Source organism: Mobula birostris, chromosome 12, assembly GCF_030028105.1.
Source record: "Mobula birostris isolate sMobBir1 chromosome 12, sMobBir1.hap1, whole genome shotgun sequence".
In the NCBI taxonomy this organism is placed as follows: Eukaryota; Metazoa; Chordata; class Chondrichthyes; order Myliobatiformes; family Myliobatidae; genus Mobula; species Mobula birostris.
Window position 1 is genome coordinate 4,006,346 of NC_092381.1, and position 22,725 is coordinate 4,029,070.

General features: G+C 43.3%; 1 protein-coding gene across 1 annotated transcript in view; it reads left to right on the forward strand.

Annotated features, from left to right (window-relative positions):
* The window catches only part of msh4 (mutS homolog 4), a 249,548-nt gene that overhangs the window by 37,452 nt on the left and 189,371 nt on the right, over window positions 1–22,725 (forward strand). The window contains exons 3-4 of the mRNA XM_072274791.1: window positions 19,270–19,380; window positions 20,591–20,706. Coding sequence (XP_072130892.1) covers window positions 19,270–19,380; window positions 20,591–20,706 — 227 coding nt within the window. The remainder of the gene's footprint in view (window positions 1–19,269; window positions 19,381–20,590; window positions 20,707–22,725) is intronic.

A 22,725-nucleotide genomic window follows, 5' to 3' on the forward strand; every position in this document is an offset into this window, starting at 1 on the left:
TCCTAAATGACAATAAATGAAAACTGAACTGATCTACTGCTCTATCCTCATCAGTGTGTTCAGTCACATCCTCAAAAAATTCAATCAGACTCGTAAGGCTCGACCTGCCCTTGACAAAGCCATGCTGACTATTCCTAATCATATGCCTCTCCAAATGTTGAAAAATCCTGCCTCTCAGGATCTTCCCTCTCAATATACCGACCACTGAAGTAAGACTCACTGGCCTATAATTTCCTGGGCTATCTCTACTCCCTTTCTTGAATAATGGAACAACATCCGCAACCTTCCATTCCTCTGGAACCTCTCCCGTTGCCATTGATGATGCAAGATCATCGCCAGAGGCTCAGCAATCTCCTCCCTCGCCTCCCACAGTAGCCAGGGGTACATCTCATCTGGTCCCAGTGACTTATCCAACTTGATGCTTTCCAAAAGCTCCTGCGCATCCTGTACCCTTCCATTCTTTCCTTGTGTCATTGGAACATACCTATGCAGAACTCCACGCAAGTATCCCCTGAACATTTGCCACATCCCTTCTGTACAATTCCCTGACAACATATGTTCCCAATTGATGCTTCCAAGCTCCCGCTTGATAGCCTGATATATCCCCTTACTCCAATTAAACGCTATCCTAACTTGTCTGTTCCTATCTCTCTCCAATGCTATGGTAAAGGAGATAGAATTGTGATCACTGTCTCCAAAATGCTCTCCCACAGAGATCTGACACCTGACCAGGTTCATTTCCCAATACCAGATCAAGTACAGCCTCTCTCAGCTATATTAAGGACCAGCATATCTTGTGTGTAAAGTATTGTAGAAGTAAACCAAAACGCCACGGAGAAATATAGGTGGTCACTAGAAGAAAGTGCGGGCTGCACAGGAGTTAAGAATTGAGCCTGTGTTGGTAGAGGCGGCTGCAGTGGATACAGTGTCACTGTGTCACTCAACAGGGTTCTTTAAACATTTACTCACTTTCTGCCAGTCAGCGTACTAATACCACAACAGCTTTGCATTCAGATCTAGTTTTAGAACATGGAATGTAGAACATCGCAGCATCTTTTAACCTACTCCAGGACCAATCTAACTCTTCCCTCCTATATAGCCCTCCAATTTTCTATCGTCCATGTGCCTAAGAGCTTCTTAAATATCCTCTCATTGCCTCTGGCTGCACGTTCCACTCAGGCACCGCTCTTCTGTGTAAAAACATACCTCTGACATCCCCACCGTGCTTTCTATAAGTCAACTTAAAGTTATGCCCCCTGATATTAACCATTTCCACCCTGGGATAAAAATCTCTGGCAGCCACTTGATTTATGCCTCCTACTGCATGAATGTCTGTGGAAATGCTGTAGCCCTACTTTATCTTTTCCCAGCTTTGTGAATTATTTCTGGGTGATTTGAGTGAGTTTATTATTGTGCACAGCATTTGTTTTGTGCACCAAAAAAAGGTAAGCTTCAATTTCAAGGCAAAAATATATACTGTGATATAAGATACAACCATACTTGATTTGTTTTAATTCTCAAATTATGTTACAAGTGGTTATGAACCATCTATGACATGGTTCCTACTGTTGTCTTGTTTTAGTTGTTGCTTGTCTTTTGAACATTGTGGCTTTGCTATGTTGGTGCTGTGATGTGTGGTGGCTTTTGTGGGTTGCTCCCAACACATCCCTAGGTGCATTGGTTGTTAACACGAGCAGTATGTTCCACTTTATGTTTTGATGTACATGTGATGGAGACTGGGCATATTTTGTGCAAGTATCCACCTGGAATTGTGTTCTTGGACACTGTGTAAGGGGCTGTTTGATGGTAATGGGATTGAATATAGCAAACAGGACAAAATCAGAGTGGTACAGACAGCGCCATTGGAGGCAAAAGGTACAAGTCAACATTTTGGGTAGAAACTCTGCATCAGGACGAAGAGGAAAGATTACCAGTGTAGAAGTAGTGGGGGATAGGACCATAAAATATAGGAACTGATATTGGATTGAGGGATAGGCAGGTAAGTTACTGTACCTGACTTTGAAAGTCTCATTGTTTATTCCATTGGGTTGTGTGTAAACTATTCAATTGGTTGTTTAAGCCTCTCTCATCCTTCCAGCAATAAATATTTGTGGAATTATTGAATGGTCACTGCATAAGAGGAGACCATTTGGCCCATTGTAGTCAGGTAGGTCCTGTATTAAAGAAAGATTGTAGTTCCATTCCTGGGTTCCTTCTCTGTAAATTTGTTCTCACAATATATTTACCCAGTTCCATATTGACAGCTTTAGTAGAATGTGGTTTCACTACTTCTGTAGGCAATGTCACCCTCAATTCCCTTTTTTTCCTTCATTTATTTAATCATCTCCCCCTCAACTGAATCTGGTTATTTGCTACAACCATTCCTTGTGGTATTAAAGTTGTGCAATCTCTAAAGTTTTTTTTTCAGTTCCTGGTTTGATTTTGTAGTGATTTTACATCATTATTCTTCCCCAAGAAGAAACACTGTGTATATATTGCCCAAGTTTTATCATCTTTTTTCATTATGTTATTCATGTTCTTTCTGAGATATTTCTTGTATGATCATTCTGTCCTGGTTTTGATAATGCTGTTTTGTAGATTATCCTGTCTTTCATTATCCAAAACAAAAAAAAAAACTAAGGTGAAATTTGATAAAGTATATAAAATGATGAGGGTTGAAACAGAAATGGTTAGTTCCGGGTGTTGACTTTAGTGGAGTGGCTGAAGATTAGAGATAGCAGATATATCAGAGATGGTGCACAAAAAGAGCTACCTTTCAATTAGGATGGAGATTGGGATCAGCAAGATCACAAGACAAAGGAGCAGAAGTAGGCCATTCAGCCCATCGAGTCAGCTCCGCCACTCCACCATGAGTTAAACTATTCTCCCATCTAGTTGCAGTTTCCAGCTTTTTCCCCATATCCCTTGATACCCTGACTAATCAGATACCTATCAATCCCCTCCTTAAACACTCTCAATGATCAGGCCTCCACAGCTGTATGTGGCAACAAATTCCATAAATCCATGACCCTCTGGCTAAAAAAATTTCTCCCTATCTCTGTTTCAAATGGGTATCCTCTAATTCTAAGACTATGGCCTCTTGTCCTGGACTCACCCACCAATGGAAACAGCCTTTCCACATCTACCCTGTCTAACCCTTTCAACATATGAAGTGTTTCTATGAGATCCCCTCTCTTTCTTCTATACTTGAATGAATACAGTCCAAGAGTAGACAAACTCTCCTCATATGTTAACCCCTGCATTCCAGGAATCATCCTCGTAAATCTTCTCTGAACTCTTTCCAATATCAGTACATCCCTTCTAAGCTAGAGGGCCCAAAACTGCACATAGTATTCCAGATGAGGTCTCACCAGTGCCCCATATAGCCTCATCAACACCTCCTTACTCTTATACACTATTCCTCTTGAAATGAATGCCAACATAGCATTCGCTTTCCTTACTGCCGATCCAACCTGGTGGTTAACCTTTAGGGTATCCTGCACGAAGACCCCCCAAATCCCTTTGCCCTGAGGATTTTTGAATTTTCTCCCCATCTAAATAATAATCTGCCTGATTATTTCATCTTCCAAAATGTACAACTGTATATTTCTCAACATTGTATCTCATCTGCCATTTCTTTGCCCACTGTCCTAAACTGACCAAGTCTGTCTGCAACCTTTCCGTTTCTTCAACACTTCCTGCTCCTCCACCTGTCTTGGTGTCATCCGCAAACTTAGCCACAAAACCATTTAATCCATAATCTAAATCATTGATATACATTGTAAAAAGAAGTGGCCCCAACATCGACCTCTGCGGAACACCACTTGTAACCGGCAACCAATCAGAATAGGATCCCTTTATTCCCACCCTTTGCTTTCTGCCTATCAGCCAATGTTCCACCCATTCCAATATCTTTCCTGTAATTCCATGGGCTCTCATCTTATTAAGCAGCCTCTTATGCGGCACCTTATCGAAGGCCTTTTGAAAATCCAAATGCACAACATCCACAGCCTCTCCCTTGTCAATCTTATTTGAGATTACCTCAAAAAATTCCAATAGGTTGGTGTGGCAGGATAGTCCCTTCATGAAACCATGCTGGTTTGGGCCTATCTTGTCATGCACCTCGAGGTATTTCATAACCTCGTCCTTGAGGATCGACTCCAATACCTTACCAACTACCAATGTCAGACTAATAGGTCTGTAATTTTCTTTTTGCTGACTCCCTCCTTTCTTAAACAGCCGAACTACATTTGCGACCTTGCCTTCCAGTCCTCCAGAACCATGCCAGAGTCTATTGATTCCTGGAAGATCATTTCCAAAGCCACCTCCTTCAGAACCCATGTGTGCACCTCATCCGGTCCGGGAGACTTATCTATTCTTAGTCCATTTAGCTTCCCAAGCACTTTCTCTCTAGTAATCTTGACTGTACCTAATTCTATTCATTGAAACCTCTGGTTATCAGGTATGTTGCTAATGTCTTCCACTGTGAAGACTGATGCAAAATACTCATTTAGCTCCTCTGCCATCTCTTTGCTACCCATTATAATTTCTCTAGCATCATTTTCAATCAGTCCTATATCTAACCGTGTCATTCTTTTACTATTCATATATTTAAAAAAAACTCTTAGTATCCTTTTTTATGTTAGTTGCCAACTTCCTTTCATAATTCATCTTTTGTTTCCTAATGACTCTCTTAGTTTCCTTCTGTAAGTTTTTAAAAGTCATCTAGTCCTCAGTTTTCCCACTAATTTTTGCTTCCTTGTTATGTCGTCTCTTTTGCTTTTATTTTAGCCTTAACCTCTCTCATTAGCCACATTTGTGCTGTTTTTCCATTCATGATTTTCTTTTTTCTTGGAATATATTTTTCCTGCACTTATTTCTTGTAGGAATTTCATCCAATTCTGCTCTACCATCCCTCCATCTAGCTTACTTTTCCAATCGACTTGGGCCAGTTCCTCTCTCATTCCACTGTAATTTCCTTTGTTCCACTGAAATATTGATACACCTGATACCAGCTTCTCATTTTCAAATTTGAAACTGAACTCAATCATATTATGATCACTACTTCCAAGGGGTTCCACTACCTTAAGCTCCCTAATCGCCTCAGGTTCATTACACAGCACCCAATCCAAAACAGCCGATCCCCTGGTGGGCTTATGGAGAAACTGCTCCGAAAAGCCATCCCGTAAGCATTCTACAAACTCCCTCTCCTGAGATCCAGTACCTTCTTGACTTTCCCAATCCACTTTCATATTAAAATCCCCCATAATTATCTTGACATTTTCCTTCTGACACGCCTTCTCTATTTCCAGCTGTAACTTGTAGTCCACATCCCGGCTGCTCTTTGGAGGCCTGTATATAACTGCTAGGTGTCTTTTCACCCTTGCCATTTCTTAACTCGACCCGTAAGGATTCTATCTCTTCTGATCCTATGTCCCTTCTTTCTAGTGATTTGATATCGTTGTTTACCATCAGGGCCACGCCACCCCCTTTACCCACCTTCCTGTCCTTCCTGTACACTGTGTATCCTGCATGAGAAATGCAGTAGTTATAGGGGATTCCATAGTGAGGGGAACAGACAAGAGATTCTGCGAGCCAGACACGGATAGCCGGATGGTGTGTTGCCTCCCTGGTGCCAGGGTATAGGATGTCTCAGATCGGGTCCAGAGTATACTGACACGAGAGGGCGAGCAGCCGGAAGTCTTGGTACATGTTGGTACCAATGACATGGACAGAAAAAGAGAGGAGGTCTTGAAGGAAGATTACTGGGAGCTCGGAAGAAAATTGAAAAGCCAGACCTCCAGAGTAATAATCTTAGGATTACTACCTGAGCCATGCGCTAATGAAGGTAAGAATAGCAGAATTAATAGATAGATAGATAGATATACTTTATCAATCTCGAGGGAAATTTGGTTTCGTTACAGGTGAATGCAGGTGAATGTGTGGCTAAGTAACTGGTGCGGGGGTAGGACTTCAAATTCTTGGATCATTGGGGTCTATTTTGTGCGTGCTATGACTTATACAAAAACAGTGGGTTACACCTGAACTCAAAGGGTACTAATATCCTGGCGGGATTGTTTAATATAGTTGTTAGGGAGGGTTTAAACTAAGTTGTCAGGGGGAAGGAAACCAGGGTGTTAGGGTCGAGGAAGAGGAAAATAGAAATAAGTCAAAGATACTGTGCAGCAAAGATGGCAAGAAGGACAGGCAGGTGAATAGTCAGGATAATTTGCTGTGCGATAGAAATATAGCAAAATCGGTAACAGATACTGACCTAAATGCATGCAGCATTAGAAATAAAGTGGATGATCTTGTTGTACAACTACAGGTTAAAAGATATGACATTGTGGCCATCACCGAGTCATGGCGAAATGATGGATATGATTGGGAGATGGATTCATTAGAAAGTGCCGATTAAAAATAACTCAAGTGCAAGTGGAGCAACCATTGTTGTGAGTGTGCTAGTATTTAGAGCGGCTTTGGCTCATCAGGTTTAGGCAAGATCAGGCTTGAGTGAGGTAAAATATCTTGGCGGTTACTCTCTTCCTGTTCTTATTTATTCATTCCTCATCTACTAAGGCATACTAGTATGGTGAGAATGGCTCCGGGGCAGTGTTTTGTACTGTGTGCGGGATGTGGGAAGTCTGGGAGACTGGACTAGGTGCACTGAGCTGCAGCTCCTGAGAGAATGTATTAAGGAACATACGGGAGAATGAAGAGGCGAGAGACAGGAACTACAGAGAGGTAGTCACCCCTAGATTGCAGGAGACAGGTCACTGGGTGACTCAGGAGAAGGAGGTGAATTGTACAGCCAGTGCAGAGTACACATGTGGCTGTTTCCCTCAATAACGTGTACAATTTGAGATACTATTGAGGTTGATGACCTACCGGGAGGAGCCATACTGACCAGGTCTCTGGCAGTGAGTCTGGTGCTGTGGCTCATGTGAAGAAGAGGACTGCATAGTCAGAGGAACAGAGATGAAGTTCTGTGGGTGCGATAGAGATACCCGGATGGTATGTTGCCTCCTTTTAGCTAAGATCAGGGATGTCTTGGATAGGGTCCATGGCGTTCTCAAAAGGGAGGGTGAGCAGTCAGAAGTCTTAGTGCATATTGGCACCAATGACAGGTAGACAAAGTGAGGAGGTTGTGAAGAGAGATTATAGGGAGCTAGGTAGAAAGCTGGAAACAGGACTTCCAGGATGAAAATCTCTTGATTACTACCTGTGTCATGTGCCTGTGAGGGTAAGAATAAAATAATCTGGCAGGTAAATGTGTGGCTGAGGAATTGGTGAAGGAGGCAGAGGTTCAGATTTATGGATCAATGGGATCTCCTCTGGGGAAGGTACGACCTTTTCAAAAGGGATGGGTTACACCTGAACCCAAGCGGTCCAATATCCTTGCAGGATGGCTAGATTTGTTTGGGAGGGTTTAAACCAATTTGGTGGGGGGGGGGTATGGAAAGTGGAGTGAGGGTGTTGAAGATGTGGTAGTTAGTTTACAAACTGAGACAATGTGTTGTGAGACTCCTTGTAAGTAGAAGCTGTTGATAGGGCAAATTTGCAGTCAACAGGATGAGTTGCAATGTCAACTCAATGCAGTGACGGACAAAATCGGAAAGGGTGAATACAGGACTGAAGATGTTACATTTGAATGTACTCAGTATATGGAATAAGGTGGATGAACTTGTAGCAAAGTTACAGATTGGCATACAGTGCCCATAAAAAGTATTCACCCCTTTTGAAGTTTTCACATTTTATTGTTTTACAACATTGAATCACTGGATTTAATTTGGCTTTTTTGACACTGATGAACAGAAAAAGACTCTTTCATGTCAAAGTGAAAACAAATCTCAACAAAGAAATTACAAATATAATGCAGAAAATAATTGATTGCAATAGTATTGACCCCCTTCAAGGCAGTATTTAGTAAATGCACCTTTGGCACCAATTACAACCTTGAGTCTGTGTGGATAGGTCTCTCAGCTTTGCAAATCTGGACACTGCAATTTTTCCCCATTCTTCTTTCCAAACCTCCTGAAACTCTATCAGATTGCATGGTGATTGTGAGTGAACAGCCCTTTTCAAGTCTAGCCACCAATTCTCAATGGGATTGACATCTGACTCTGACTTGGCCACTCCAGGACATTAACTTTGTTGTTTTAAGCCATGCCTTTGTAGCTTTGGCTTTATGCTTGGGATATGATTGGCCTTTAAATGATCCGAGCAACAGGATCAATATTCAGGAAACAGTGCACCCTAATGCCTTCACCATTGTTTTATGAGATTTTAACCAGGGAAGTCTGAAAAAATCACTAAGAAATTACCATTACTTGTAATCCCAGAGGAAACAACACACTGGACCATTGCTACACCACCATCAAGAATGACTACCGTGCTATTCCACGCCCTCACTTTGGGAAGTCTGATCACCTGGCTGTACTTCTATTCCCTGAGTATAGACAGAGACTGAAGACTGCAACACCAGTAATGAAGACCAAGAAGGTATGGACAAGGGAAGCACAGGAGTGCTTACAGGACTGCTTTGAGTCGGTGACTGGATGATATTCAGGGATTCATCTTCGAACCTGGATAAGTATGCTGCAGTTGTTACCGACTTCATTAAGACCCGTGTGGATGAGTGTGTGCCGACAAAAACTTACTGTACATTCCCAAACCAAAATGTACGTCCAAACCAAAACCAAAACCAGGAGGTACATCATCTGCTGAAGGCTAGGTCTGTGGCATTCAGGTCTGGCGACCCAGGCCTGTACCAGAAAACCAGGTATGATTTGTGGAGGGCTATTTCAAGGGCAAAGAGACAATTTCAAATGAGGTTGGAGGCGACATCGGATGCACGGCAACTCTGGCAGGGTTTGCAAGACATTACTTCCAACAAAGCAAAACCCAAGAGCATGAATGGCAGTGATGCATCACTACCAGATGAACTTAACGCTTTCTATGCCCACTTTGAAAGGGAGAACACAACTACAGCTGTGAAGATCCCTGCTGCACCTGATGACCCCGTGATCTCTGTCTCAGGCTGATGTTAGGCTGACTTTAAAGAGGGTGAACTCTCGCAAGGCGGAAGGTCCCAATGGAGTACTTGGTAGGGCTCTGAAAACCTGTGCCAACCAACTAGCAGGAGTATTCACGGACATTTTCAACCTCTCACTGCCTCGGGTGGAAGTTGCCACTTGCTTCAAAAAGGCAACAATTATACCAGTGCCTAAGAAGTCCGGCCCTGTGGCTCAGAAGGGTAAGGAAAGGAAGAGAAAGGCAGTAGTGATAGAGGACACTATAGTTAGAGGTTCAGACAGGCGATTCCGTGGACGCAGGAAAGAAACTTGGATGGCAGTTTGCCTCCCAGGTGCTAGGCTCTGGGTTGTTTCAAATCACGTCCATGATATTGCGGGACTTGTCGCAGCAGGAGGAGGAGCGAGGGGCTCGGGAGAGCGCTGAATGCTGGGAAGCAGCTGAGGAGCTGAGGTGAGAGTGCTTTAAAAGGAGTGTGGAGGGCAACCGAAGGGTTAAACGGAGTGTTGATTAGTTGATTAGAGGGAATGAGTACTTGAGATAATTGGCAGGGACAAATAAAAGGAGGGGTAACTGAAGAGCGGCCAGTGTGTGAGTGGCTCAGGGTAGGAGTGGAGCTTTGAGGCTGAGGACGAGCTTGCTCCCAGTGAGGTAAGGCTGGGTAAGTTCCTTTAAGCATTAAGCATTAAAGGCATCCGTTAGTCTTGCGAGACCATGGATCTGCGCCTGGAAAGTCTTCACTATCCAGGTTGCAGGCCTGGGCAAGGTTGTATGGAAGACCAGCAGTTGCCCATGCTGCAGGTCTCCCCTCTCCACAACACCAATGTTGTCCAAGGGAAGGGCATTAGGACCCATACAGCTTGGCACCAGTGTCGTCGCAGAGCAATGTATGGTTAAGTGCCTTGCTCAAAGACACAACACACGTTGCCTCGGCTGGGGCTCGAACTCATGACCTTCAGGTCGCTAGTCCAATGCCTTAACCACTTGGCCAGGTGCCCTTTAATTAATTTAATTAACTTAGGAATAGGTAATGAATAAAGATGCATATGCAAGGCTCCTTTTCATTGACTACAGCTCTGCCTTTAATACCATCATTCCAAATAAACTGATTCCTAAGCTCCGGAACCTGGGCCTTAGCACTCAGATCTGCATCTGGATCTTCAGCTTCCTCACAGACAGGACCCAGGCTGTAAAAATAGGGGACAAGCTCTCCTCTACAATCACTCTGAGCACCGGTACCCCACAAGGCTGTGTACTCAACCCCCTGCTGTACTCACTGTACACCCATGATTGTGTAGCCAAGTTTCCATCAAACTCAATATATAAGTTTGCTGATGACACAACAATCGTAGGCCGTATCTTGGGCAAACGATGAGTTTGAGTACAGAGAGGAAGTTAAGAACCTGGTGGCATGGTGCGAAGACAATAACCTATCCCTCAACGTCAGCAAGACGAAGGAATTGGTTGTTGACTTCAGAAGGAGTAGTGGACTGCACGACCCAATTTATATCGGTGATGCACAAGTGGAACAGGTCAAAAGCTTTAAGTTCCTCGGGGTCAATATCATAAATGACCTGACTTGGTCCAACCAAGCAGAGTTCACTGCCAAGAAGGCCCACCAGTGCCTTTACTTCCTGAGGAAACTAAAGGAATTTGGCCTGTCCCCTAAAACCCTCACTAATTTTTATAGATGCACTGTAGAAAGCATTCTTCTAGGGTGCATCACAACCTGGTATGGAAGTTGTCCTGTCCAAGACTGAAAGAAGCTGCAGAAGGTCGTGAACACGGCACAGCACATCACACAAACCAACCTTCCGTCCGTGGACTCACTTTACACCGCATGCTGTCGGAGCAGTGCTGCCAGGATAATCAAGGACACGACCCACCCAGCCAACACACTTTTCATCCCTCTTCCCTCTGGGAGAAGGCTCAGGAGCTTGAAGACTCGTACGGCCAGATTTGGGAACAGCTTCTTCCCAACTGTGATAAGACTGCTGAACGGATCCTGACCCGGATCAGGGCTGTACCCTCCAAATATCTGGACCTGCCTCTCGGTTTTTTTGCACTACCTTACTTCCCATTTTTCTATTTTCTATTTATGATTTATAATTTAAAATTTTAATATTTACTATTTTTAACTATTTTGAATATTTAATATTTGTAATCCAGGGAGTGTGAAGCACAGAATCAAATATCGCTGTGATGATTGTATGTTCTAGTACCAATTGTTTGGTGACAGTAAAGTATAAAGTATAATGGAGGCTGCAGTTAGGATAGTCGAGTGCTCCGTATGTGGTATGTGGGAAGTCAGGGACAGCACAATTGTTCCTGATGACTACACCTGTAAAAGGTGCATCCAGCTGCAGCTCCTGACAAACTGAGTTAGGGAACTGGAGCTGGATGAACTTTGGATCATTCGTGAGGCAGAAGCAGAAATAGATGGGAGTTTCAGGGAGACGGTCACCCCTAAAAGTCAGGAGGCAGTTAGCTGGGCGGCTGTCAGGAGAGGGAAGGAGAATAGACAGAAAGAGCAGAGCACCCCTGTGGCCATTCCCATCAACAATAAGTATACTGTTTTGGATACCGTTGGTGGGGATGACTTACCAGGGACAAGTTGTAGTGGTCTTGTCTCTGGCACTGAGACTAGACCCTCAGCTCAGAAAGGAAGGAGGGAAAAGAGGAGATCATTAGTGATAGGGGATTTGATAGTTAGGAGGACAGATAAGAGGCTCTCTGGGAGAGATCGAGAATCCTAAATGGTCTGTTGCCTTCCTGCTGCCAGGGTCCGCGATATTGTGGATCGAGTTCTTGGTATTCTCAGGAGGGAGGATAAGCACCCAGATGTCGTGGTCCATGTAGGGACCAATGACGTGGATAGGAAGGAGGAGGAGGTCCTGCAAAAAGTGTTTAGGGAGTTAGGTGCAAAGTTGAAGGACAGGACCTCCAGGGTTGCCATCTCAGGATTGCTACCAGTGCCATGTGCTTGTGAGGCTAGAAATAGGAATATAATGCCGCTAAATACGTGGCTAAGGAGATGGTGCAGGAGGGAGGATTTCATGTTTCTGGTGGATTGGACTTTGTTCCAGGGAAGGTGGGACCTGTTCTGACGGGACGGTTTGCACCTGAACTGGAGGGGGACTAACATCCTTGCAGGTAGATTTGCTAGTGCTGCTCCAGGGAGTTTAAACTAGATTTGCAGGGGGAGGAGAACCAGAGTATTAGAGCTGAAGGTGAGGTGGAGGAGGATAAAAGTCATGCGAGGACTGCATGTATAGACAGAAATCAAAGGTTTGTACATGACAGAAGGCCGAGAGTGGTTGTAGATGGGTCATATTCTGTATGGAGGTCGGTTACCAGTAGTGTGCCTCAGGAATTTGTTCTGGGACCCCTCTTTGTGATTTTTATAAATGACCTGGATGAGGAAGTGGAGGGATGGATTTGTAAGTTTGTTGATGACACAAAGGTTGGGGGTGTTGTGGATAGTGTGGAGGGCTGTCAGAGGTTACAGCGGGACATTGATAGGATGTAAAACTGGGCTGAGAAGTATCAGATGGAGTTCAACCCAGATAAGTGTGAAGTGGTTCATTTGGTAGGTCAAATATGATGGCAGAGTATAGTATTAATGGTAAGACTCTTGGGAGTGTGGAGGATCAGAGGGATCTTAGAGTCCGAGTCCATAGAATGCTCAACGTAGCTGCACAGATTGACGCTGTGGTTAAGAAGGTATACAGTGTATTGGCCTTCATCAATCGTGGAATTGAATTTAGGAGCCGAGAGGTGATGCTGCAGCTATATAGGACTCCAGTCAGACCCCACTTGGACTACTGTGCTCAGTTCTAGTCACTTCACTACAGGAAGGATGTGGAAACCATAGAAAGGGTGCAGAGGAGATTTACAATAATGTTGCCTGGATTGGGGAGCGTGCCTTATGAAAACAGGTTGAGTGAACTCGGCCCTTTCTCCTTGGAGCGACAGAGGATGAGAGGTGAGCTGATAGAGATGTATAAGATGATGAGAGGCATTGATAGTGTGAATATTCAGAGGCTTTTTCCCAGGGCTGAAATGGCTGCTACAAGAGTGCACAGGTTTAAGGTACTTGAGAGCAGGTACAGAGGAGATGTCAGGGGTAATTTTTTTACGCAGAGAGTGGTGAGTGCGTGGAATGGGCTGCCGGCAATGGTGGTGGAGGCAGATTTGGATACGTACATGGAGCTTAGAAAAATAGAGAGCTATGGGGAAGTCTAGTAATTTCTAAGGTAGGGACATGTTTGGCACAACCTTGTGGACCGATGGGCCTGTATTGTACTGTAGGTTTTCTATGTTATCTACGTTCTGTATCCTCTGCACTGATGATCAACACTGGCGCACCTCGGGGTGTGTGCTTAGCCCACTGCTTTACTTTCTATATACACATGACTGTGTGTCTAGGCATAGCTCAAATACCATCTATAAATTGGCTGATGATACAATCATTGTTTGTAGAATCTCAGGTGGTGATGAGAGGGCGTACAGGAGTGAGATATGCCAACTGGTGGAGTGGTGCTGCAGCAACCACCTGGCACTCAACATCAGTAAAATGTAAGAGCTCATTGTGGACTTCAGGAAGGGTAAGACGAAGGAACACATACCAATCATCATAGAGGGATCAGAAGTGGAGAGAGTGATCAGCTTCAAGTTCCTGGGTGTCAAGATCTCTGAGGATCTAACCTGGTCCCAACATAGCCAGGTGAGACAACGGCTATAATTCATTAGGAGTTTGAAGAGATTTGGCATGTCAACAATACACTCAAAAACTTCTATAGATGTATTCTGACAGGCTGCATTACTGTCTAGAATGGAGAGTGGCGTTGGGGGGGGGGGGTAGGGGTGGTGGTGCTACTGCACAGGACCAAAAGGAGCTGATGATGGCTGTAAATCTAGTTAGCTCCATCTTGGGTACCCAGGACATCTTCAGGGAGTGGTATCTCAGAAAGGCAGCGTCCATTATTAAGGACCTTCAGCTGCCAGGGCATCCCCTTTTCTCGCTGTTACCATCAGGAAGGAGGTACAGAAGCCTGAAGGCACACACTGAGCGATTCAGGAACAGCTTCTTCCCTTCTGCCATCCGATTCATAAATGGATATTGAACCCTTGGACACCACCTCACTTTTTTTAAATATACGGTATTTTTGTTTTTTGCACATTTAAAAAGATCTATTCAATATGTATATACTGTAATTGATTTATTAATTATTATTATGTTTTTTCTCTTCTATATTATGTATTGCATTGAACTGTTGCTGCTAAGTTAACAAATTTCATGTCACATGCTGATTCTGATCATTGTCTTGCTGGAAAACAAATCTCTCAAGTCGCAGTGTCTTTCAGACTGCATGAGGTTATCCTCCAGGATTTCCTTGTACTTTGCTGTATTGGTTTTCCTTTCTACCTTCACAAGTCTTCCAGGGCCTGTCGCAGTGAAGCATCCGCACAGCATGATGCAGCTTCACGGTAGGGATGGTGTGTTTTTGATGATGTGCAGTGTTTAGCGTTTAGTCTGATGACCAAAAAGCTCAATTTTGGTTTCATCAGACTATAGAACCTTCTTCCAGCTGACTTCAGAGTCTCCCACATGCCTTCTGGAAAACTCTGGCTAAGATTTCATGTGAATTTTTTTCCAGTATCTTTCTCTTTGCCACTCTCTCATAAAGTTGTGACTGGTGAAGCTACTGGGCAATATTTGTTGAATGTGCGGTCTCTCCCATCTCAGCCACTGAAGCCTGTAACTCCTCCAGAGTTGTCATAGGTCTCCTGGTGGCCTCCCTCACTAGTTTTCTTCTTGCACAGTCACTCAGTTTTTCAGGATGGTCTACTCTACGTATATTTTCAGCTGTACTATATTCTTTCCATTTCTTGATCGTTGACTTAACTGTACTCCAAAGGATATTCAGTGCCTTAGAAATTTTCTTGTATCCATCTCCTGACTTGTGCTTTTCAATAACGTTTTCATGGAGTTGCTAGGAGTGTTCTTTTGTGTAGTTTCTGCTAGGATACTGACACACCAACAGTTGGACCTTCCAAATGCAGGTGTTTTTTTTTTGACTGCAATGAGTAAAATTTGAGTGCACCTTGAGTGCACATAAGTTTATATGTATCTAGGACACCTTAACTGATTATGTGACTTACAAAACCAATTGGCTGCATCAGTGATGATTTGGTGTGTCATATAAAAGAGTGAATACTTATGCAGTCAGTTATTTTGTGTTTTATATTTGTAATTAATTTAGATTGTTTTGTAGAGATCTGTATTCACTTTGACAAGAAAGTTTTTTTTCTGTTAATCAGTGTCAAAAAAGCCAAATCCACTGTGATTCAATGTTGTAAAACAAAGCATGTTAACTTCCAAGGGGGTGAATACTGTTTATAGGCACTGTGCATGCTTTTGTAGACATCACTGAATCGTGGCTGAAAGTGAGTTCAATTTTCCGATGATACACGTTGTATTGAAAGGACAGGCAGGAAAGCAGAGGGGGTGGAGTTGCTCTGTTGATAAAATGGAAATTCAATCATTAGAAAGAGTGGAAGGGGTTTAATCATTGTGGATAGAGCTGAGGAACTGCAAGGTTACAAAGACCCCAGTGGGAGTTTTAAACAAACCCCCAAGCAGTAGTAAGGGTGTGCTCTACAAATTACAATGGGAAATAGAAAATGCATGCCAAAGGGGCAGTGTTACAATAGTCATGGGGGAATTCAGTATGCAAGTAGAATGAGAAAATCAGGTTCATGCTGGATTCCAAGAGGGGGCATTTCTAGAAAGTTTACAAGGAGGAATTTTAGAAAAGCTCATGGTTGAGCCCACTGGGGGATCAGCTCTTCTGGACTGGGTGTTGTGCAATGAACTGGAATTGGTTAATTCAGGTAATAGAACCCTTAGGGGCAAGTGATCTTATGATCGAATTTACTCCGAAATTTAAGGAGAAGCTAAAGTCAGAAGTATCAGTACTGCAGTGGAGTAAAGGGAATTACAGAGGCATGAGAGAGGAGTTGGCCAGAATTGATTGGAAAAGAACACTGGCAGGGAAGATGGCAGAGCAGCAGTAGTTGGAATTTATGGAAGCAATTTGGAAGGCGCTGGATATATACATCCCAAAGGGGAAGAACGATTCTAAAGGCAAGATGAAGCACTGATTGTGTGGATAGCCAGAGGTTTTTTCCCAGGGCTGAAATGGCTAACACAAGGGACCATAGTTTTAAGGTGTTTGAAAGTAGGTACAGAGGGGATGCCTGGGGTACGTTTTCCCAAACACAGTGGTGGGTGTGTGAAATGCACTGCCAGAGATGGTAGTGGAGGCGGATACAATAGGGTCTTTTAAGAGACTCTGAGATAGGTACCATGGAGCTTAGAAAAATAGAGGGCTATGCGGTAGAGTAGTTCTTGACAGTATTTAGAGTGGGTTACACGGTTGGCACAACACTGTGGGCTGAAGGGCCTGTAATGTGCTGTAGATTTCTATGTTCTATGTACCAAAAGTGTGTTCTGATACATAAAGTGTAAAAGGACAGTGAGTATGGATATCTGACCACAGTATGGTGTAAGTTGCAGGTGTCAGGGGTCCTGAAGTAGGTGATTCTTGGGGAAACTGAAAGGTCTGAAGGTCAATAAGTCATCTGAACCAAATTGCGTATTCTCCAGGGTTCTAAAAGAGGTGGCTAAAGAGATTGTGGAAGCGTTAGTAATCATCTTTCAAGAATCACTAGATTCTGGAATGTTTCTGGAAGATTGGAACATTGCAAATGTCTCTCCACTTTTCAAGAAGGGGGAGAGGCAGAAGAAAGGAAATTATAGGCCAGTTAGTCTAGCCTCAATGGTTGGAAAGATGTTGGAGTCGATTGTTAAGGATGTGGTTTTGGGATTCTTGGGGGCACATAAGCCATAGTCAGCATGGTTTTCTCAATGGAAAATCTTGCAGGACAACTCTGTTGGAATTCTTTGAAGAAATTTTCTATGTTTTCTATGTTTCTATGTGAATAACAAGCAGGATAGACAAAGGAGAATTGGTTGATGTATACTTGGATTTTCAGGAAGCTTTTAACAAGGTGCCACATGAGGTTGTTTAGCAAGTTACGAGGCCATGGTATTACAGGAAAGATTCCAGCATAGACAAAGCAGTGGCTGATTAGTAGGAGGCAGAGAGTAGGAACAAAGGGAGCCTTTTCTGGTTGGCTGTTGGTGACTAGTGCTGTTCCACAGGGGTCTGTGTTGGGACCGATTCTTTTGACCTTATATAGAATGTCAATGATTTGGTTGATGGATTTGTTGCAAAGTTTGTTACAATGATAGGTGGAAGGACAGGTAGTTTTGAGGAAGTGGAGAGGCTACATAAGGACTTGGACAGATTAGGAGAATGGGCAAATAAATGGCAGGTGGTGCCAGCAAGTGTATGGTCATGCACTATGGCAGAAGAAATTAAGGGTTGACTATTTTTTTAAATGGAGAGAAAGTACAAAAAAACTGAGGCACAATGGGATTTGGAAGTCGTGTGGGATTCTCTGAGGGTTAATTTGCAGGTTGAGTCTGTGGTGAGGAAGGTAAGTGTGAAATTATCATTCATTTCAAGAAGACTAAAATATAAAAGAAAGGATGTAATGTTGAGACTTTATAAAGCCCTGGTGAAACTTCACTTGGAATATTGTGAGCAGTTTTGGTCCCCTCATCTTAGAAAGGATGTGCTGAAACTAGAGAGGGTTCAAAGGAGGTTTACAAAATTAAAATTCCAGGATTGAATGGCTTGTTATGTGAAAAGCTTTGATGGCTCTGCCCAGTATTCTCTAGAACTCAGAAGAATGAGTGGTGACCTAATTGAAACCTATCAAATGATGAAAGGCCTTGATCGAGTGTATGTGGAGAAGATGTGGTGGGAGTGTCTAAGACCAGAGAGTATGGCCTCAGAAAAGAGAGGTGTCCTTTTACAACGGAGATGAGGAGGAATTTCTTTGGCCAGAGAGTGGTGAATCTGGGAAGTGGTTGCCACAGGCAGCTATAGAGGCCAAGGATTTATTTATATATATATTTAAGGCAGATGTTGATAAATTTTGATTGGTCAGGGTATGAAAGGTACGGGGGGGGGCAGGGAAGCTAGGAAATTGGGGCTGAGGGAAAATGTACTGGCCATAATGAAATGGTGGAGCAGACTTAATGGTCCAAATATCCTAATTATGCTCCTATATCTTATGGTGTTATATTGTAAAGGGAAAAGAATTAACTCTAACATTAGTGGTGTTCAAGAGGGTCTTAGGCTTTTACATGGGCACATGAATGTGCAAGAGTGGAAGAATAAGGACATTATATAGGCAGAAGGAGTTCATTAAGTTGGACATTTGATTGTGAATTTAATTTCTTTACTAATATTAGTGGTCTGTGAACTAATATGAGAGAGCAGAATTTTATGGTGATTGGAGGAAAGTACAGGGGAGATGTCGGAGGTATGTTTTTTACACAGAGAATGATAGGTGTGTACAGTGCAGTGCCAGGGTTCGTGATAGAGGTGTACACATTGGGCTTATTTAAGATGCTCTTAAATTGATACACAGATGATAGAAAATGGAGGGCTATGTAGGAGGAAATGGTTAGATTAATCTTAGAGTAGGTTAAAAGTTTGGCACAACATCATGGACCAAAGTGCCTGTACTGTGTTGTACTGTTCTAAAGGGTTGTTCCTGTGCTGTATCATGTTATATGTATTTAAGTTTTGTGCAGTCTTTGTTTAAAATCTGGATTGCCTGCCTACAGCTGTGGTGGAGGCATTTAGCATAGTGACCTTCAGGAGGGAAATGGGCAAATATATACTGGAGAATAATCTGCTTGACAATGGAGAAAGAATTATTGGGGAGAACCTGTGGGTTATTCTGGTAGGGGACTGGTGTGAGCATGAGGGGAGACTTAAACCTAGAATTGTAGATTACAGAAGTGACTTTTAGCCCATCTGGTTCATACTAACTGTGATGTCTACCTGTGCTAATCAATTTGCCTGCATTAGGCTTGTATCCCTCTATGCCTTCCTCAGCTGAGAATCCATATACAGTAGTAGCCTCTTTCAGTGTTGTAACCATTCTAAGGTTCATTGATAGACCACTTATGTTATATTGATTTATTAAGCTTTAATCATTTTTGACTATTAATAAAGTGATAAATTACTTCTTTTTTTCAAAATCTTATTTCATTGCCCTGGGTCACATTGCATTTTGTCTGTGTTACAGGTCATTACCAAACTGCAGATTTTATCTCCTCTTGAAATTATAATGCCAAGTACTACTTGTGATAAAGGAAGTGGGACCAAACTCTTCACTCTTGTCACAGAGAACTTCAAAGTAAGCACTGTGGAGGCCTTCTCAACAGTAATTTAGTTCTACATTTTGGCATTTGGGCAACATGATTATCAGTTTAATAATTGTGTTGCAGTCACATTATCATGGTCTTTTAAGATTTTGGAGCTCCTTCAGTTCTTATACTGTACATGGCTCTAACCTTGCATTCCATTGCTGACCATCCTTTTAGATACCTTATTGAGCTCTGAAATTTCCTCCTTTCATCTTTCAATGCCTTTCCCTTCCTTTACAAGAGACTTAAAACCTATGGACTTTAATATTATGGAACATTAATGTTGTTGGTTTTCATATTACAGTGAAAAGTAACATCAATATACTGTGGACATATAATACCTCTTTAACGTAATAGATGTGCATTGGTACTTGAACAGAATTGTAACCAGATTTTTTTTTCATAGTGCCCCTGAAAAGGAGCTGTAAGGTCTGTAAGGTTTAAAGAGTGTCTAAAACAGAGGTTTCCAACCTTTTTTATGCCATGGACTCCTTCCATTAACCCACGTTGGGAACCCCTGGTCTAAAAGGAGGAGGGAAAATTGGTCAGATTTGGGTGGAATTTCGATAGCCTGGGCCTTAAAATTTGGGCCAAAGTCTAGTGATGGAGCAGTTAAGATGCGGGAATGGCTGTGAGAATTGGTGATACCAAAATTTCAAAGAGCTGTGGGTGCCGCGGTAGCATAGCGATTAGCACTATTGCAGCCTGGGGTTTCAGAGTTGAGCATTCAATCCTGGTGGTCTCTGTATAGCCTCATCGTGGAGTGCGTGAGTTTTCTCCAGGTGTTCCTGTTTCCTCCCATAATCCAAAGATATACAGGGTGGGTAGCTTAATTTATTATGGTAGATTGTCACAAGATTGGGCTAGGGTTCAATCTGGGCTGTTGGACGGTGCGGCCCAAAGAGCTGTAAGAGCCTATTCCACATTATATCTCTAAATAGAACCATCTTGGCTATGTTGTTAGAAGATGGCTCTAGGAGGAAAATTAAACATCTGGTAATCTATGACTAAGGTAATTTGGATGCATTGGAATTAACACACAGATCTCAATGCTGATTATACATTTATTTATATCATGTCTGTATGGAACATTAAACATATTTGTTATTCTAAGCTTAACGGAAACTTGGGTTGTGCAAATAACGAAATTTGTCAATTTTTTCCAACTGTAGTAGAATGTTTTCTTTCTCTTTCCCACAGAATGTCGTTCTCAGTACTGTTCAGAGGAAGTACTTTAACGAAACAAAAGGGTTGGAGTACATTGAACAGCTCTGCACACCTGAGTTCAGCACTGTGCTCATGGAAGTTCAGATGAAGTATGGAATGAAGTTCCGTGTTTAATTCTTTTGAACCTTGATGTTAATTTCTGAAATGCGAAGTGTTATTATTGGATATTTTTAAACAAGAAAATTACCATCTCAGGTTGTTCTAAAATGATTAAGAGCCATAGATCAAGTGGGCAGCCGGAGAGTTTTTCCAGGGTAGTAATACAAGGGCATCATTTCAAGTTGATTGGAGGAAAGTGTGGAGGAGGGGATGTCAGAGGTAAGTTTTTTGCGCAGGTGGTGATGTGTGCTACCTGACAGGAGTGGTGGTAGATGCAGATCCATTAGGGACATTTAGAAACTCTTGGATTGGTATGACAGAAAAACCCTTAGATAGGCATGGATGATAGAAAAATGGTGGGTTATGTAGGAGGAAAGGGTTAAATTGATCTTAGAGTAGATTATTAGGTTGGCACAGTATTGTGGGCTGAAGGGCCTGCACTGTGCTGTTATGTTCTATGTTCCAAACTGTTATATAGCATTTAACAATGTAGGAATTCAAACTGCATACAGCAGGCTACACAAGGAGCAATGGAACAGCGGTTAGAAAATAAATTGTGATATTAATGGGGGTTGAGGGATGGAGGAAGAGTTAGACATAGAAAACATACAGCGCAATACAGGCCCTTCGGCCCACAAAGCTGTGCCGAACATGTCCCTACCTTAGAACTACTTAGGCTTTACCCATAGCCCTCTATTTTTCTAAACTCCATGTAGCCAACTAGGAGCCTCTTAAAAGACCCTGTCATTTCTGCCTCCACCACCGCCGTTGGCAGCCCATTCGACGCACTCACCAATCTCGGCAAAAAAAAACAACTTACCTCTAACATTTCCTCTGTACCTACTTCCAAGCACCTTAAAACTATGCCCTCTCGTGCTGCCATTTCAGCCCTGGGGAAAAGGCTCTGACTATCCACACGATCAATGCTTCTCATTATCTTGTACATTATCTTAACTATGAATACTGGGGTGAGATATTTATAACAACACACATCAAAGTTGCTGGTGAACACAGCAGGCCAGGCAGCATCTCCAGGAAGAGGTACAGTCGACGTTTCCGGTCGAGACCCTTCGTCAGGACTAACTGAAGGAAGAGCTAGTAAGAGATTTGAAAGTGGCAGGGGGAGGGGGAGATCCAAAATGATAGGAGAAGACAGGAGGGGGAGGGATGGAGCCAAGAGCTGGACAGGTGATTGGCAAAAGGGATATGAGAGGATCATGGGACAGGAGGCCCAGGGAGAAAGAAAAGGGGGAGGGGGGGAAAAACCCAGAGGATGGGCAAGGGGTATAGTCAGAGGGACAGAGGGAGAAAAAGGAGAGAGAGAGAAAGAATGTGTGTATATAAATAAATAATGGATGGGGTACGGGGGGAGGTGGGGCATTAGCGGAAGTTAGAGAAGTGAATGTTCATGCCATCAGGTTGGAGGCTACCCAGACGGAATATAAGGTGTTGTTCCTCCAACCTGAGTGTGGCTTCATCTTCACAGTAGAGGAGGCCGTGGATAGACATATCAGAATGGAAATGGGACGTGGAATTAAGATGTGTGGCCACTGGGAGATCCTGCTTTCTCTGGCGGACAGAGCGTAGGTGTTCAGCAAAACGATCTCCCAGTCTGCGTCGGGTGTTGCCAATATATAGAAAGCCACATCGGGAGCACCGGACGCAGTATATCACCCCAGCTGACTCACAGGTGAAGTGTTGCCTCACCTGGAAGGACTGTCTGGGGCCCTGAGTGGTGGTAAGGGAGAAAGTGTAAGGGCATGTGTAGCACTTGTTCCGCTTACAAGGATAAGTGCCTGGAGGGAGATCGGTGGGGAGTGATGGGGGGGATGAATGGACAAGGGAGTTGCGTAGGAAGTGATCCCTGTGGAAAGCAGAGAGGGGGGGGAGAGAAAGATGTGCTTAGTGGTGGGATCCCTTTGGAGGTGGCAGGAGTAACGGAGAATAATATGTTGGAACCCTGGTCCTCACCTACCACCCCACCAGCCTCCGGGTCCAACATATTATTC